Below are 20156 nucleotides of genomic sequence, written 5' to 3' on the forward strand. Positions count from 1 at the left end.
CAGTGGATATGCGGCAATATCACACGAACCCTTGCAAAAAAGTAAGGCGGGGTGCACACCGGAGAAACGCATTTCGTGAAGCCCTTTTCATGAAATATGATTCATGCAATCCGTTTCACTCGTGCATTCATACAAAAGAAGCTTTTTCTTATCAGTCGATTGCGAGCAACTTTCGTTTCACGTTTCCTGAAACTTTTTTCACGAAACGCGTTTCTCCGGTGGGCATCCCGCCTAAGGAGGCTTATGATGATAAATTTTCTCATAGTTATTCATCAATTCATTTCATCATTCAGAATTACACAACTTACAGAAAAGTACCACAGGCTCACGCCCAAAACGGTTCCAATCCTAATTTATACAACAGTCCAAATGTAGCTAGTTTATGTGTAACTTTCTTCAGTTAACATTCTTTAGTATTACCATAGAGAAACAATAGCATAAGTAGATATCCCATGGTATAGGGAGTTTATGTCGCAACTTTTACTGTTATCTCAAGCCGATTACTGTCGATTATTGTCAGTTTTTACTGTTTTGTTTGGGTGAGAGTGTATTAACGGCACAATTTGAGAGACTACCAGCGTCACACTGTTGGATGGGTAAAAACTACCCATGGGATAACAGTAAAAGTTGCGACATAAATTCCCTATACCATGGGATATTTACTTACGCTATCGTTTCTCTATGGTATTACACACTCAATTTACAATTAAAAACACACAAGAATAATTTTTAGATTGAAAAAATACTTCTAAATTGAATTGAATCAATTACAAATATTCAGAAAATTTCATACTGTGTGCTAGTTATGGCTGTGCTAGTCATCCTCTATGGAAGTGAATCTTGGATCGTTACTCAACCACAGAAAAATGAGTGCAGGCGCGTAAAATGCAGTTCTTACTGTGTATAGAAGGTTGTGATCGAAGAGACCACATCAAAAACGAGGATATCCGGCAGAGCTCGAAATATATTGCTTGGAAGAGAAGGTTCACCAGCACCGTCGTTTTCGGAAGGATCTCATTCAAAGAATGTCACCAGGAGGAATTCCACTACTAACTCCATTTCACCGAGCGGAAAAATAGATTTCAGAAGACCATATGATGGTGCGTACAGATATACGCGCCTCCAACACGCTCCGCGCACGCACCGCAATCGCTCCGATCATGAACGTTACGGAGATGTTAGCTCTTCTCGCGTACCACTCTTGCTCCCCGGTTGATCATCAATCGATTTGCTCAAGTGATGTTCGATTGCGGAGCAGAGCGAAAGTCTGTACGCACCTTGAGAGATGACGTTGAAGGCATTACAAATAATCTATAATCATAGTAATAGAATCATTGAACAAGCGTTAGCGAAGTCTTATTTTTTAATTTCTGGAGGCAAAGTAAGTCGTTATCCGTTCTTTGTTCGTTTTACAAAACTTTAGAAAGAATTGATCAATCAGCTTCAAATTTTGAACACATATTCTTGAAACTTTTTTCAAGTTCGCGAAGTTCGTTGGACGGTGAAATTGACTCACTCCTTCATCCTTTTTCAGGTTACAACAAATAAAACTGAAAGTGCATGGGAGTAAATATTATTTTATTTATCATTTAGTCAGCTGGGAAATTCATTGCATGCAATTACAACAGTTTTCCCATTCATTCATTCATACCATCAGCTGAGGCTATTTGGAAGCTATCACAATGGAAGACCTCCACTAATGCGCTGACACATGATTTCAGCTGGTTAATATAAAACATAAGTATCAAGGCACCGAGCTTCGCTCGTTATTATTATTAATTGATGAACAGAACACAATTCTCTAAAATGATCGTGTTTATATTTTACAGCTGGCTATACGTCACCTTATGAATTTCGGGGATGCGATATTTTGATTTTCCACAGAATCACTCGCTCACTTTTTACTATCCACAGACGACAAAGTCTCAGCTGTTTAAGCCAAGGATGAATCATTCTTCTAATTTTGTTCAGAGAGTTTTCCCAAGGATGAGACCTGGTGCAATCGAATTTTTATATTATAAACCTACTATTTTCCAAATTTCGTGAAAATCGTTAGAGGCGTTTTCGAGATCCGTTGAACATAAATAACCAGATATGAAAATATGAACAGACATACAGAAATTGCTCGCTCAATATAATAGGATTTACAACTTTAACATAAAAAAACGGATACGGGTTGAGATATCGATGGCGTTTTCGCCATTTATTTTCTCTTGAAACTTTGTTTCGAAATCATGTGTTACTTTACAACCTTCTCATCAAAAATAGGGTTTATATGAGAGAAAAAACTGTTGGAGAGACAGAGTTATTTTCGAAGATCAATTTCCATTTCAAAAAGGAGCCTTAATGAAACGTACTGTCGAATTAATATTTTAAAATATATATTTAGCTGTTATAATTTTCACCAACTCTGTATAATTGAGAAGTGCGGGTTTCAAAGATTACAGTTCAACAGTTCTTGAGCGAGTTTTCTAACCCAGGGGGTCACTAGTCATAGTGGAGAGATCCATAGAGTGATCCCTGGTCTTGTGGATAGAGTGCTTGCGTAGCAGCATAGAGATCCCGGGTACAAACCCTCTCATTACCAAAAGTTTTTTAACCAGATCACTCCCGTGTTATCGGATGGGCACGTTAAACTGTCGCTCCCGGCTGAAGTATGTCAGTCGTAATGCCCATTGACGGGTTGAATTATATATTCAGGCGGTGGGACCTTCCCGCAAGGGACTCCCCACCAACAAAAGCCATACGAATTTACTTTTTTTACTAGACATAGTCATAAAATTATTATAAAATAATCATGACTGAGCAAATAGTCATTTCAACAATCTATGTATTATCAGAGTTGTGAATCGGAAAATGCCTAATCCTTGAGAGTAGAAGAAAAAGGACGGATTCACGTTCAATCTCATGTTTTCTGTATCATTCAAAAGCGTTTTTGAGTCAAGCTCTGTGAAATTCAAATTGTTTTTCATATCGTGAGTTAATCAGAGGAGACGAGCTTTGCTCGAAAGTACAAAGGCACCAGGATGAGAATTCAGAAGGGAAAAATTTTAATAAATTTCAATTCATCGCCAACTTAATTATAACATCCTTGTGAAACTTCAGTATCGTGTATCTCGTAGTATGGAGGTATTATGAATATTGAGAAGAGAATAGAAGCGATTAATAAGTTTTTTCGATGTTTTTCAATGTTGTTAAATATTAAACGTTTATGAGCTCTACTCCAGTGTTCTGGAGTAATATATTACGAAAAACAGTACTGCCTCATTGTTGGGAACTTTTCCTCGTTTGACATTTTGTCGCATTGCTATGACCTGACTATTATTACTTCCACTAAAATTCAAATTTGCGTTGCGTTTTCATCACCTGTACTGTTGCTCACATGCTTTTACCATAGAGAAACGATGGCATAAGTAGATATCTCATGGTATAGGGAATTTATGTCGCAACTTTTACTGTTATCTCAAGCCGATTACTGTCGATTATTGTCAATTTTTACTCTTTTCTTGGGGTGATAGTGTATGAACGGCACAATTTGAGAGACTACCAGCATCACACAGCTGCATAGGAAAAAACTACTTGAACTATCGGCTTGGGATAACAGTAAAAGTTGCGACTTAAATTCCTTACACGATGGGATATCTACTTATGCTATCGTTTCCCTATGCTTTCACTCCCTGTTAAGATGTTCAACGAATCATTGAATCTTTACAAGCCGGTCTTTTATAGAGATTCTACGTCGGGGAGAGCCTGTAGAGGAATCATGTACAGAATCTACGTCGGTACGATGGAAAATGATGAACTCTTGTATCACAAACCAAATTTAAACAAACGATCTTCGAATTACATCAGAATCTCTCACCCAATTTCCGAGATCCGTCTGATATACAAGCATATTCACAAACATGCATATTCGTAAACATACATACGTACAGAAATTGTACGTTCAAAAGATGAAGAAACATAAATTGCTCAAGTATTATGATAATAGCTTACTCGTATATCCCCCACGTTTACAGAGTGGATGAAATACATAAGTGGTATTGATTGATAATGCGAATATCTTTTGTACGGTATGAGATATCGATATGCGGTTTCCGTCATTCATTTTTTCTTGAAATTCCCTATCGAAATCATGTATCGCATGAGCACCTTCCCATTTAAAAGAATAAAGTTGCATTCAATACGGCGGATCCAAGATGGCGGACCAGATTTTTGAAGTCATAGTAAAGTAGTATTTTCAATTTGCGTAGGATCCCCAATCACACTAACCATCAAATTACCTCTGTGTATGAGATATTAAGCCGTTATCGGACTTTTCACCCACTCTGTATAATACGATGTTCAATCATTCATTTATTCACTCAATCATTCAGAATTACACAACTTACAGAAAAATACCACAGGCTTAATCGCCCAAAACGGTCCCAATTATGATATGTAGGCTTCAGTCCAAAAGATATAGTGTTGCTATAGCCATAGCCAACTGAAAACTCCAGTAAAAGAAAGTTATGAATCTATTACTTATGATATAAGTCTTCAGTTCAGAAGATACAGTGTTGCTATAGCCATAGCCAACCGAACCCTCCAATAAAACAAAATTATGAATCTATTTCATGACTATGTTGGAGCTTTGTAAGCTTATTGACATCCAGTGTTGAGAGTAATTCTGACCACTATAGATCAGAGAGGTCACAATTGTGATAGCCTTTTGAAGATTGCTTGAGATGACGTGCATTTTAAAACGCACTCACTTTAAAAGTAGTCACTGGATAATAATTGAACAGAATATGGCAGAAAGTTGAGTGGCTGACAGAGATGACTGTCTAAAAAAAACGGTATTGAAAGCATACCCTCTCAATCAATGATGGTGACTTGAAAATTGAACTGTGGATCGTAGATACGTGATATATATCTATAGATTTATGAAGCTCACAGATCACAATATAGTGTGCCTTATTGTTCCATCTTTCCCTACCTACCACCTACATTATATCCCTCTCGATTCATATCTATCTCTTTCAATCTTTTTCTTTCTCCAAGTACTTTAAGATTGAACTTGAGTTTTTTCCATGGAAAATTCCATCCTCTTACAATTTTCTGTGGAAGTGGATGTTCAATATCAGAGAGAATTCCTGCGATAGCCTCTATAATATGATCAATTTCACTACATTCCATTTAAAATTGGAATGGAATGCATTGGAATCGAACAAATTAAACTGGAATTCCAACCTGAAACCTTTTTGATTCAAATCAGGAATCACTCACAATGCATACCGTGAGTTCTCCTATGAAAATTGCTTTGACTAATTAATTCTTGCGGAAAACTCATGAATGATTCCGATGCTTTGGAATAAATGTGAGGGCTGATATGATACTGCACACGAGTTAATAGTATCTCTGTCTATCCAGCTTTATTTGACATTCTTCATATAACATAGGTTACAATCTATCTACATTTTAATGGAGGAAAGAATTTGATTATACATGTGCGAGATACGAAATACACTGTTTATTCATCACATCTGAACTACTAAACTTATTCAATTTGCATGAATATTTTGAATTTACCGAGGATGGATTTAGACTTTTTTCCATTTTATTTATCGATTGATTTTGATTGAACTATAATCCTATTATATAAAGCAAGCAATTTCTGTATTCATCTATCTGGTTATTTTTATATCTAGTTATTTATGTCTAACGGATCTCGAAAACGGCTCTACTGATTTTCACGAAATTTGGAACATAGTAGTTTTATGATATAAAGATTCGATTGCTCCAGGTCTCATCCTTGAAAAAACTCGCTGAACGACCTTAAAAGGATAATTCATCCTTGGCTGAAACAGCTATAGATAGTAAAAAAGTGAGTATGTGAAAAATAAAAAAATCGCATCCCCGAAATTCATAAGATGACGTATAGCCAGCTGTGAAATATGAACACGATCATTTTAGAGAATAATTGTGTTCTGTTTATCTATATAAATAAGAATCGAGCCTCGAATTTTGACATTCAATAACTTTTTTATGTGTGCACCGAATTTGATGATTTTTGTTTAGTTGTGTTTGTTATGTTCAAGAGCAGGTTTATGGCCTATCAAATTTTTAATTAGACTTCAGGACTCTTTCCTACGGTCCTTCAAAGTTTACATGTGATCTTTATGGAAGAATATTTGTGAGCTGGCTACACACAGAAATAAAAATCAGCTGTTTAATCATTGTATCATCCAACAGCCGTCGGTAGATCTGTTTTTCTATTTTTTTTCTTTCTACTGATTCACAAAATTTCAATTCTGATAATAATGCCGCGGTGCGAACGACGTCCAAACTTGGGTCGTAGAACTCGAAATGCTGTAAATTTAGAATATGCACGGGAAAATCAGCAATTTCAATTCAATTCAATTTATTAATGTCAACAAAAAATTAATATACAATTCATACTTACAAACATAAAATACAAATTCTTTATAAAATAATGAATATAATATATCATATTCTAAATAATATTGTTGCATCCCTCTTTAAGCAAAGCTTGTGATGAGGGATGGTGTATCTCTAGAATGTTGGATAGCATAAGATACTAATATACATCGTAATATTAATAACATAATTAGATTTTATAATTTTACATTACAATATCAAGAAAAAAAGAAAATTCCATTCTCTTATGCTATTTTCATACAAATGTTGCTCTTGTAATCAGTATAGGCCTAATTGAGATTCAACTATATGTTCTACATCAAAGATAAAGATCACCAATATTTAAAAATAAAACAACAAATTCTCTTCTGCTCTGTTATACTAAGTAAGATATGTATTTTAAGAATAGAATTGAGATTTACAAACAGATTTGAGAAATAAATCAAAATTAGTCTTCATTTTGTCTCCCTAATAAGTAGTGTCGAAGATACTGCCTAAAAGTTTTGAAAGTGAAAGAATAATAACAAATTGGTATACATTGGGATGCTCCAGAAACTTCAAGCAACAGACGGTTTAAAAGTCTAGGACCATAATACGCTGCATGAGCACTGGCAGCCGCTGTTCTACAAGGTGGTTCTAGCAAAAATCTCTCAGATTGTCTACGAGTAACATAGCCGCCATGAGGGGCTATAGGGAATCTATTGGGCCACGAATAGACAAAACTAGCTAGGTCAAGATCATACAAGTGCTCAATACTGAGAACATTAAATTCTTTATAGAGCAAATTTGTTGGATATCTAACCGGTTTTTTCAAGCATATTTTAATAATTTTCTTATACAATACTATAAGAGGCTTAAGAACGGTAACACCACAACCACCCCAGCCAATTATACCATATCGCACAACTGACTGCACAAGCGCAAAGAAAACCATTTTAATTTGCTCAACTGTAAAAATATTTCTCAGTTGAACAAACTTATACAGCGTCTTCCTCAACCTAGAACATAAATATGAAATATGGTCTCTCCATTTCAAATGCTTATCAATGATTATTCCCAAGTATTTGGTGCTGTTCTTAAATATTATTATAGGACATTGACAACTATTATCATCGCATCCAGTTTCATGAAAAGCCAAACTCCCCTGGTTATCTGGCTGACCTGCTGAGGTCAAAGAAAATGACACTGCAGTAGTTTTGCTATATTCAAACTAACTAAGTTGAAATCTAACCAGTTTTTTATAACTTTCAAACCCTCATTAGCTCTACAAAAACATCTTCCCATTTTGATGCACAGAAAATAGCAACAGTGTCGTCAGCAAAAGAAAACAAAGAACAGCTCTCAAGCTCTATCTTGAGTAAGTCATTAATGTAAATCAAAAATAATATTGGACCCAGAACTGTTCCCTGTGGCACACCCATCGTAATTTCTAATTCTGAGCTCATTATACCATCAACACTAACCACCTGTGATCTACAACTGAGATAGCTTTTGAAGAAACCCAATGCAACACCTCTAATTCCAATACCTTCTAACTTTCTAAATAAAATATTGTGGTCCACTGTATCAAAAGCCTTCTGGAGATCTAAAAACACAGCTATACATTTTCTTCCCTGTCCAGTGTTTCAATAATTCTCTTAGTAACATTATATACTGCATCAGAAGTACTTACACCCTTACGAAAACCAAATTGGCAATTAGATAAAATTTCATATTTTTCCAAGAAATCGACCAAACGAGTCTTAACACATTTCTCAATCACCTTTGACAAACATGAAAGCAGAGAAATTGGGCGATAGTTCCCTGGATCACTTTTGTTACCATTCTTATGCAAAGGAATAACAGTGGCCTTTTTCAACTCATCGGGGAAAACACCATTCAAAAAGCATAAATTTATTACATGAGCCAGAGGAACTGAAATTATGCGAGAATTTGAACTCAGACATTTAGAAAAAATTCCATCAAATCCTGGTGCTACCCCTTTCTTCAAGTTTTTAATACACATATCAAATTACCTCTGTGTATGAGATTTAATCGCCCAAAACGGTCCCAATTATGATATGTAGGCTTCAGTCCAAAAGATATAGTGTTGCTATAGCCATAGCCAACTGAAAACTCCAGTAAAAGAAAATTATGAATCTATTACTTATGATATAAGTCTTCAGTTCAGAAGATACAGTGTTGCTATAGCCATAGCCAACCGAACCCTCCAATAAAACAAAATTATGAATATATTTCATGACTATGTTGGAGCTTTGTAAGCTTATTGACATCCAGTGTTGAGAGTAATTCTGACCACTATAGATCAGAGAGGTCACAATCGTGATAGCCTTTTGAAGATTGCTTGAGATGACGTGCATTTTAAAACGCACTCACTTTAAAAGTAGTCACTAGATAATAATTGAACAGAATATGGCAGAAAGTTGAGTGGCTGACAGAGATGACTGTCTAAAAAAAACGGTATTGAAAGCATACCCTCTCAATCAATGATGGTGACTTGAAAATTGAACTGTGGAACGTAGATACGTGATATATATCTATAGATTTATGAAGCTCACAGATCACAATATAGTGTGCCTTATTGTTCCATCTTTCCCTACCTACCACCTACATTATATCCCTCTCGATTCATATCTATCTCTTTCAATCTTTTTCTTTCTCCAAGTACTTTAAGATTGAACTTGAGTTTTTTCCATGGAAAATTCCATCCTCTTACAATTTTCTGTGGAAGTGGATGTTCAATATCAGAGAGAATTCCTGCGATAGCCTCTATAATATGATCAATTTCACTACATTCCATTTAAAATTGGAATGGAATGCATTGGAATCGAACAAATTAAACTGGAATTCCAACCTGAAACCTTTTTGATTCAAATCAGGAATCACTCACAATGCATACCGTGAGAATATGAAAATTGCTTTGACTAATTAATTCTTGCGGAAAACTCATGAATGATTCCGACGCTTTGGAATAAATGTGAGGGCTGATATGATACTGCACACGAGTTAATAGTATCTCTGTCTATCTAGCTTTATTCGACATTCTTCATATAACATAGGTTACAATCTATCTACATTTTAATGGAGGAAAGAATTTGATTATACATGTGCGAGATACGAAATACACTGTTTATTCATCACATCTGAACTACTAAACTTATTCAATTTGCATGAATATTTTGAATTTACCGAGGATGGATTTAGACTTTTTTCCATTTTATTTATCGATTGATTTTGATTGAACTATAATCCTATTATATAAAGCAAGCAATTTCTGTATTCATCTATCTGGTTATTTTTATATCTAGTTATTTATGTCTAACGGATCTCGAAAACGGCTCTACTGATTTTCACGAAATTTGGAACATAGTAGTTTATGATATAAAGATTCGATTGCTCCAGGTCTCATCCTTGAAAAAACTCGCTGAACGACCTTAAAAGGATAATTCATCCTTGGCTGAAACAGCTATAGATAGTAAAAAAGTGAGTATGTGAAAAATCAAAAAATCGCATCCCCGAAATTCATAAGATGACGTATAGCCAGCTGTGAAATATGAACACGATCATTTTAGAGAATAATTGTGTTCTGTTTATCTATATAAATAAGAATCGAGCCTCGAATTTTGACATTCAATAACTTTTTTATGTGTGCACCGAATTTGATGATTTTTGTTTAGTTGTGTTTGTTATGTTCAAGAGCAGGTTTATGGCCTATCAAATTTATAATTAGACTCCCAGGACTCTTTCCTACGGTCCTTCAAAGTTTACATGTAATCTTTATGGAAGAATATTTGTGAGCTGGCTACACACAGAAATAAAAATCAGCTGTTTAATCATTGTGTCATCCAACAGCCGTCGGTAGATCTGTTTTTCTATTTTTTTTTCTTTCTACTGATTCACAAAATTTCAATTCTAATAATAATGCCGCGGTGCGAACGACGTCCAAACTTGGGTCGTAGAACTCGAAATGCTGTAAATTTAGAATATGCACGGGAAAATCAGCAGCAAGGAGATATATGCCATTTAATTTCCCAGCAAGCTGCATTCAACTATATCTAAAAATTCAAACTGCTTTACAACTAACTAAGCACATAGGAAGTCCATATTAAGATATAAAATACTGATTGTTGGATAATTTTCATAAAAATATAATACATCAGATTAAGCTAAGACTAAGCACACCTAAGGAGGCGCGGCTTGTTGATACAAAGTGTTGATCTTATGGAGATTGCTTTATCACACCGTTCCACGCCATGTCCGATTCAGTGTGTGTGAGTTCCTCCATTCAAACCAATATAAACAAGAAGCACCTGGATGCAAAATGCCGCATCGCGCCTCCTAAGGTGTGCATCCAGCTAAGTTTGTCATGAGATGCATTAACTATTTGGCAGTACGAAGTTCGCCGGGCCAGCTAGTCAATAAATAAAAATAACAAGCGAAGCTCGGTGCCCCGATATTTAATAATATATTAGTCAAATATTACATCCCAATTATGAAAATTCATTATGAAATATTGAAAAATATGGTTTCTTGCTCGATAAAATACTCGTAATTGACCATTTTAAACGAGAATTAACAATTAATATTCCACTGATGAACCTGTATCAGCTACCGTCAAGAAGGCATTGACAAGACAGTGAGGATCGGCAACGTTGTTCTCCTATCTTTCTCAACTGCCATTATAACGTGGACCTCACTATAAAACTATAAACTGTACTCTCAAGCTGAGGATAAAATAACAAATTTTACATAGTCTGTATAAAGTGTTATCTCCTAGGAAGTTTCATCTACTTTACAGAATAGTGGATTTCTTGCTCTTAAGTGAGCATCTGGTTAACATCGGATTGCTATCCTATCATATTAGGCGAGCAATTTCTGCATTTTTATATCTGGTTTTTCATAATCATTTATATCCGGTTATTTATGTTCAACGGACCTCGAAAACGACTTTAACGATTTTTACAAAATTTGGAAGATAGTAGGTTTATGATATAAAAATAAAAATTTGATTGCACTAGGTCTCATCCTTGGGAAAACTCGCTGAACGACATTAAAAAGATAATTCATTCTTGGCTGAAACAGCTGAGACTTTCGTCGTCTGTGGATAGTAAGACGTGAGCGAGTGATTCTGTGGAAAATAAAAATATCGCATCCCCGAAATTCATAAGATGACATATAGTCAGCTGTGAAATATAAACACGATCATTTTAGAGAATTGTGTTGTGTTTATCGATAAATGAAAATAACGAGCGAAGCTCGGTGCCCCGATATTCAATGTTAATCATTGGACAAAGCATAAAATTCTATCCTATTCAAACTCCACACCTTTTACAAAGTTTTTGTAGGCTAGGTAGAAGTACAGGGTGAGCATAATTATAAATTATTGTACACATTTCTTAGGTAAATAGAAAAATAACCAATTACCAAATGTACCCACATGAATCTATATTCATTGAAAAATAAATTTCAAGTAGTCTTATCTATAACAAGTTCAAAAAATTTCTACTTGAGCCCTTTTTGTTTCACATAAAATATCTAGAAGATATTCAATTCCACGTCATACATTGTCGATCTGGAGTGATGTCCTGAATTATGGCTTAATTCTTCGTTTTATTTCATCAATATGACATAACTTCTTTGCATACAACTTATTTCTCACGACCAAACTCTAAACGAAAACGTCTTTGAACGGTCTTCTTCTTCTTTCTTTCCAGGATTAGGCGTATAGACTTGTCCCAGTTTCAAAGGATAATATCGGGGTACCGAGCTTCGCTCGTTATTTTTTTATTCATAAACAGAACACAATTCTTCAAAATGATTGGGGAAGGACTAACAGGTACAGCCCAAAACTGCTTCTTCCCCGAATTTTGATTTATACACTATAAATTATCCAAAAAGTAGGTTATGTTTCATACACTTCAATTCAGGTCCAAATTTTCAGTCAAAATATTTGAAAACAGAAATGTTCTAGTTTAGATTGTTTACAAAACAATTTGAATAACAAAATAACACTCACTAATCACTTAAAACTGTAAAATAATGATCAATTTTATGTAATGATCAATAAATCAATGATCATTACAGACAGCTGTAAATAACAAATAGTGAGTGGGTTTTTGATTGTGTATTCAAATTTTTTAAATAAGTGCAATATTTCTTAAGTTTTTAATTTATTGTGATACATTCTGTGATCTATTTAGAGTATAAAATCAACCTTCAGAATTCAACATTTTAAATCATCATTCCTGGACCGAAAATCAAGTGACGAAGCAATGTGAGATTACATAACCTTATCTTTTGGACAACATTAACATTTCATCAAAATTTTTGGAGAGAAATAGTACAGGCTCAGCCTAGTTTTTCCTCCAATGTCATAATTGTATTATGATTATAGTATTTTATACAATAAATGAATGAATTTTGAATATTATGATATACTCTTATCTAGAATGATGAACCATGTCATGTCAACAAATCAGATTATTTTGATAGAGTCTATTAACATTTCTAGATAATATTTCTCGCGAGATACGGTAAGCTGATTGATTACACAGCTGATCTCTCACAGAGGCACACGCATCTTCTGTTATCGGCAGACAACGAAATTATCATCTGTTTCCCCAAGGATGAATTATCCTTTTAATGTCCTTCAGCGATTTTTTACAGGGATGAGAACTAGTGCAATCGGATTTTTATATCATAAACCTACCATGTTCCAAATTTCGTGAAAATCGTTATGTTCCGTTGAACACAAATAACTATATAAATAACCAGTTATAAAAATACATATAGAAATTGCTCGCCTAATATGAAAGGATAACTTGCACAATTACCATATTTTTAGAAGTCTACCAATATCTCTTCTACTTAAGGTTTATATTCCATCACAGTTTTTGAGACATCTAGCTACACGTGTCTAGAAATACGTTATCATAATGATTTGCACTATATTATTCTATAATGCATTTGTTAAAGGATTCTAATTGAGATTAATTTTGCAGTGAGACGAATGATGTGAGGACTGGCCTGCTGATCGAGGTCTGGAACAAAGGCATGATCTGGGACCGGGCCATAGGATACCATTGGCTGCCTCTGCCCAAAGTACACTACAGCAATGAGGTCAGTCACAATTATCAATTTCACAAAAAATATACAATTTCTAATCACTTCTTCTTTCACTTATCACTTTCTCTTTTTCATTTTTCTCCATTTTCATCTTCTTCTTCCGCATTCAAATCATCATTCAACAATGCTCAACAATATAACTCTCTACATGTGTAGAAACTCAGTCAGCAGTAATTTTCAAATGTGCCGCCAAGCGCCGTTACCATGGCGACCGGTAAACGGCACGCGGCAGCCATAAACAGTCTACCGGCCAGCAAGTAGGCAGGTCGCTGTGTCATAACTTGTCAAATTTTGACGGTCACCTATACCTTTGATTTGATCAGTCGCGTCGCGAATTTCAAGTGGAACTGACCGCCGTTCTAACGAATATTTCCGGTATCTTGTGGCTCGTTAATGGATCAGGAAGTTTATGTGAGTATTGTATTTTTGATGTAAAGTAGTTTTTAATTATAACCCAAATTTATAAAAATGAACTACGAAAATCTAACCTATTTTACTCACAAAAGATATATTGATAGGGTTCCAACTACAGCTACCAGCTATAGCCTAGATTCGTATCAAATCAAATGGATTGTAGTGTGTAGTATAAGTTTCATCTGTGATAGTTGAGTTCTTCGTATTTTCATTTTTTGAATAATAATGACGATTGTCTCAACATATTGTATGTTTTATGGCAATAAACGATGATTTGATTTGATTTACAGATAGACATTGCGAGTTAGGTAACCAATTTGAAATCATCATGTATTCGTGTAGTTTCAAGGATATCAGATGTAAGGTTGTAGATATTCGAGTGATAACCTGAGCTTTAACGATAACTTGAAAATGATTGGCTCATGGGGCTGACTTAATTATCTGTTGTCAAACTTTGAGACGGACTCCCACGGTGTGGGAGATGTTCTCCAGACATTCTGTATAAGTGTAATGCATGCAATAAATAATCGACTTGTCAGCTGATTGATTTTGATTAACTCTATAGTCTCACTAATCCTATCTTCAAAATATATCATAATATACAGTGATATAAGAGTATGGAGGAATTCCTTTTTGTTTTCATATTATTCTTAAAATGCACAATTTCAAAAAACCTTATGTCTACATCGACGCGCAGTTGAAAAAGGAATATTGCTGCCAAATCTCATCGAATTATTTCAACAAATTTTGGCCGTAAATGCGTTACTTACCTGTTCATACAGACAAAAGAAAATCCGAGTTAAAACATAGACCTGAAACATTAAAATATAGTTAAACATAGTTGAAACATTAGTGTCCGGTTTCCCATTAGGGAACTCTGGATTATATACGGCGAGGTGGAACTACCCTTGGGTCTCCCCACCATTCAAAGTCATACGCTAATGATAATAATAATAATAATAAAACATAGACTTCACTACGTTTGGTCAAATATACATCAACAAACTGATAGGGTTTGAGTTATCAATATGCGGTTTTTGCCATTCATTTTCTCTTGTATAACTCTGTATCGAAATCATGTATCACATGACTACCTTCCGATTTAAAACAAATAAATTTGGATTCATGTGAGGGACAAAGATGTTGAAGCGATAGAGTAATTTTCCATTTCAAATAGGATCCTCAATGGAATCTACTTTAAAATAACTTTTGTAAAAGAAATAGAGCTGTTTTCATAATCTTCACCAACTCTTTATAATCAAAAGCTGCGGGTTTCAAAGATTACAACACAAAAGTTCTTGAGCGAGTTCTCCAAGTCAGGGGGTCACTAGTATTTCAGACTAGAATACAAGCCTGAAAATATGGTGAGCAAAGTTGATGATGAAATCTGATGTGATCTAATCTAATAAGCCCTGCTATGAGAGATTGGCCACAGTGTATTGTTATCTATCAGGTTAGAGGGGACAAGCCAATCATTGAATGTGTGACACGTCCTTTGGGAGGGAAGCAGTCGGGATGGGGAGACAGAGTGTGGGATTTGGAGAGAGTGAGGGTGAGCGAGTGAGAAAGAGTAGGACCACGTGGAGAGAGAAAATTTACGGATCAATGAATCGATCTATTTTCTAGATATTTCATTTATTTATTCATCCAACAACAATCACAGAACAACTAAATCATAAAATGATTGGAAACGAAAAAAACAGGATTATAGCCCTTACTATTACATTCCCGATATTGGTAGATATTGGTAGAGTTGGAGAGCTTTTTTCTCACCCATATCCACAGAAGAAAAATACTTGTTTGGATAGCTGGGGAAACTGAATTAAAAGAATAACTCTACAATAGCGTCTTCATAATAAGAATTCTTTAAAAAACCGAGTCAAGTAATGATAATTCGTAGAGACTGGAGAAGAGGAATATTATTAATAGCTTCTTAAAGCTCATGTACAAATCAAAAACAAAGGGGAAAATTCAAAGACACAAAGAAAAAATTTACAGGTCTCATTCCGAATAATTGAAACATCAAAAATTAAATCAACTACCCTTAAACTCTCAGACTATTAGACTACTATATAACGTGATCGCAGGGATGTCGTAATTGATTCTACCGATTGATTCACGCTTATTTCTAACGAGAAAAGATTTCAAGCATTGTTGGCAGATTCCACGAAAAAAAATTATTGAGCAGAGTGGTTCTATGTGAGGGGATTTGCAAGGTATAATCTTATACTCTTGTAATCAACAATGCACATTTATCATAGAAGTGAATGAAAGATTCCACTAAAAAAGTAAGTGTATTGAATTTCAATACTTTGTACAGTTATGCAGCAGACAGCGTATTCTCTTCTATCATTGATTTTGATGAAGTTTATTGATTGGAGTAACATGATACAGATAAAGTATAGGAAAAAGAGAGAAGATTCAGACTTGATTGAAATAAAAAGACGTGGTGATAAGGGGAGGAGATTCGATAAGATCTATTTATTCTGTTGGAGACAGAACAAGTTACAGAGGAAAAAACATAGAGAGAGAAAGCGTGGAACAGTGGAAGAGGGAAAGACAGAAAATTGTGAGAATGAAGAAGAGAGGGCGAAGAATAAGGATAGAGGAGAAAAAAACAGATTGGATTTCTTCATGCAGATAACAACATTATTTGCTGGCTTATATCACAGAAAAGAGAAACGTTGTCTATTTATATTTACTCCGTGTTTCTATGCAAAGTTGTAATTTGTTCTCCCACGTAATTTGATGTGGTAATCGAAGATTTGGATTAGCTGTTTGACGCATTATCACACTTCAACTATTGGAAACTCAATTATAATGACTCAAATTCAAGTTATTATTGTAACTCAATTTATTTCTTCGATTGAACAACGTGACTCATGTCTGGTTTTTTCTCAAATGGAAGAAAATCTCTATGTAATTTACAGAGAAGAGAATAGCCTAAGAATAGCATAAGATAGCATAAGAAGATATTCAATGGTATAGTTGGTTCATGTTATAAGTTTCAATCCAACTCCTTGTTAACTCAAGACCATTATTGTAGACTACTGTCTATTAGTAGTTCTGTGAACAGTAGACCTCGCGCAGTTATAAACCACAGCCTCCTTTTTAACTGGCCATCAGAGTAAATCCTTTCTATATGTCGTGTCGGCGAGATATGGGTGTGAAAACGGTTAATGGCTTGGAGTGTAAGTACGGCAAAGTATGAGAGACTGGCAGCGTCACATAGCTTCACGAAAAACTACTAGAATAGAATAGAATAAAATGACTACCTATATTTTTAACCAAAGTGAGCGAAGTTGGGGCGCAGTCGGCCCTCTCTTACACTTAACCATCAAAGTATCAGCTTGAGTTAACAGTGAGAATTATTATTATTATTTATAACAGTGAGAATTGGAACATCAACACCCTATACCATGGGATATATTCTTGTGCTATTATACAAAGACCGGCATATTAAACTGACGATTTTGTAGTAATTGTTATGTTTGAACCACTGTCATTGGAAATGCGGGAATGTTGTACCTCGACAGGTCTATTCTTGCCATTTCGGTAACCAGTATGTCGTGGTCAAGTGAACATCAAGCGATTGTGATTGAAGCTTATTTTTAAAATAATGACTCAGTTATTTTAACACAGCGTTTATGTCGCAGCCATTTCAATAATTTAAATCGACACGCGCCAGTTTCCAGTAGGGATACTGGAAATCTTGTTGTGGGTAAAGAACTTCAGGAACACGTTGTCCGCTTTAAAAACGAAACCAACAGGACGAATACGAACCGTGAAAAAACGCCTGAAAAACGCCTGAGTAGCTGAGTTAGACTGTCTCCACGACGTTCAGCAGCGAAACATGCTTTTGCGCTAGTCATTTCTTATCGAAGTGTATGACAAATTCTTCATTCCGACCTGAAATTCCATCCGTAGAAGATAATGTTAGTGCAACAACTCAATGCAAATTATTGGGCACATTGCAAAGCTGCTTGCGAGTTCATTCTGGAAAATTTCCACCAGGATTCCGTTATTCTTTCAAGTTATGAGGAACATTCTCATTTTTTGGGATTTGTGAATGAACAAAATTACCGTTATTGAGCAGCCAATAATCCGCAGAACTAAAGGAAGTCATTCGACGAGGAATTGAAGCAATTCCACAAGTGATAATTGAGCGAGCAATGGCAAATTTCAGAATTGGGTTAAGTGAGTGTGTGAAAAGTAATGGAAATCATTCAGATGACATAATCTACAAATAAAAAACTTTGTGAGTAATCTATGTAATTCACTAAAAATTGCAAAATTTGATCTTCAATTTGATCCAATTGTACGATACACACTTCAGTTATTTATCCCTCGAAAATCGTCATATGCCGGGCCCTGTACTTTCTCTATGTTTAAATTTTTCTAGGGCAAGTAGCCTATGCAAATCGATAAATAAAACCTTGAAAAATTTAATTCTTGGAATACTATACAAAGTGACTATAACATTATTCATTGTTTGATAATTTCATTCTTTCTGCACTTGAGAAAGTTCATTGTGGATTACTACTAGCAAAAGTAAAACTTGTCCACCAGGAGGAGTAGAAATTACCAAAGGAGAAAACAAACTTTTTCTAGTACTTCAGAATGTAGTTCATTCATGTGCAATAAACCCGAAATGGATTACTCACTTACTCCTCGGTGCTACAGCTAATTCAGAGCCTTGACATCCTTCAAAAAGCCTCTCCATTCGTCTCTATCGGCAGCCTTACGTCTCCATCACCTGACATCCAGCTACCTAATATCGTCCTCCACATCCTTCAGCCAACGCTTTCGCGGACGTTCTCTCAGCCTTCTCCCTCCTCGGTTGTTTCTGAAGACCTTTCTTACTACTATTGAGTCACTCATCCTCTCGACGTGTCCCAGCCACCTCATTTTTATATCGTCAACAATTTGGCATTTCTGGTACAGATCACGCAGCTCTGGATTTGATCGCATTAGCAATTCACCATATACTGGGCTCAAAAAAAATCATTCTCAAAAACTTTCGCTTCAAAATATTTAATAGATCTTCATACATCCTTCTCTGTGAAGACTTATGTCTCTTCTCCATACAACACAACTGGTTAAAAGACGGTTTTATATTCGCATCTTTTCATTCCTGGACAACCCGAAATCCTATTATATTACGGGAGCAATCCCTTTATATATCCGATTATTGAGCAAGCGATTTCTTTATATATTTATCCATTTATCTATGTATTTGTTTACTTGGGTATTTGGGTATTTATTCATGTCCAACGGATTTTGAAAACGGCTCTAACGATTTTGATGAAGTTTGCAATACAGGAGGTTCTTGATATAAAAATTCGAAACACATGCTCGCATTTCTGAGAATACTCGCTGAAGGGCATGAAAAGGAAAATAATTATTCATCCTCGGAAGAACAGCTGAGACTTTCGTCATCTGCCGGTAATGGAAGATGCAAGTGCGTGTGTGGGAGTGAGGCAGAATAATGTTCAGCTGTTGACCTATTGAAATTAATCAGCTTATCTCACGAGAAATATTATCTGGCAGAAAATTTCATTCGACTTGATCAAAGTATTTGATTTGTTAACATGACCAACGATATGATTTCATTCGAGATCCATCATTTTTTCATTTAAATAGAAGTAAATCAAAACTTTCAAAGTTATTCAGTATCTTACAGTTTCAAGTGATTGGTGAGTGTTATTTTATTATTCAATTTGGTTTGTAAACAATCTAAATAAGAACTTTTCTGTTTTCAAATGTTTGGAATGAGAATTGGACTTGAATTCAAGTGTAGGAACATAACCTACTTTTCAAACTATTTATCCTATTATATTAGGCGAGCAATTTCTGTATATATCTGGTCATTTTTATATCTGGTTATTTCTATATCTGGCTATTTTTATATCTGGTTATTTATGTTTTACGGATCTCGAAAACTGCTCTAACGATTTTCACGAAATTTGGAACATTGTGGGTTTATGATATAAAGATTCCATCGCACTAGGTCTCATTCTTTGGAAAACTCGCCTAACGTCATTTAAAGGATAATTTATCCTTGGAAAACAGATGATAATTTCGTTGTCTCTCGATAAAAGAAGATGCGTGTGCCTGTGTGGGAGAGAGACAGAATTATTTCCTTATTTCCAGCTGTGTAATCATAATCAATCAGCGAGAAATTTTATCCAGCTAGT

The 20156-nt window shown here is 35.1% G+C and overlaps 1 protein-coding gene across 1 annotated transcript in view; it reads left to right on the top strand.

Annotated features, from left to right (window-relative positions):
* LOC111055574 (protein unc-13 homolog B) overlaps positions 1 to 20156 on the top strand; it is a 785525-nt gene that overhangs the window by 128970 nt on the left and 636399 nt on the right. The window contains exon 6 of the mRNA XM_039435489.1: positions 13422 to 13539. Within this exon, the coding sequence (XP_039291423.1) occupies positions 13422 to 13539 (118 nt within the window). The remainder of the gene's footprint in view (positions 1 to 13421; positions 13540 to 20156) is intronic.

The sequence above is a fragment of the Nilaparvata lugens genome, chromosome 9, assembly GCF_014356525.2.
Source record: "Nilaparvata lugens isolate BPH chromosome 9, ASM1435652v1, whole genome shotgun sequence".
NCBI lineage: Eukaryota > Metazoa > Arthropoda > Insecta > Hemiptera > Delphacidae > Nilaparvata > Nilaparvata lugens.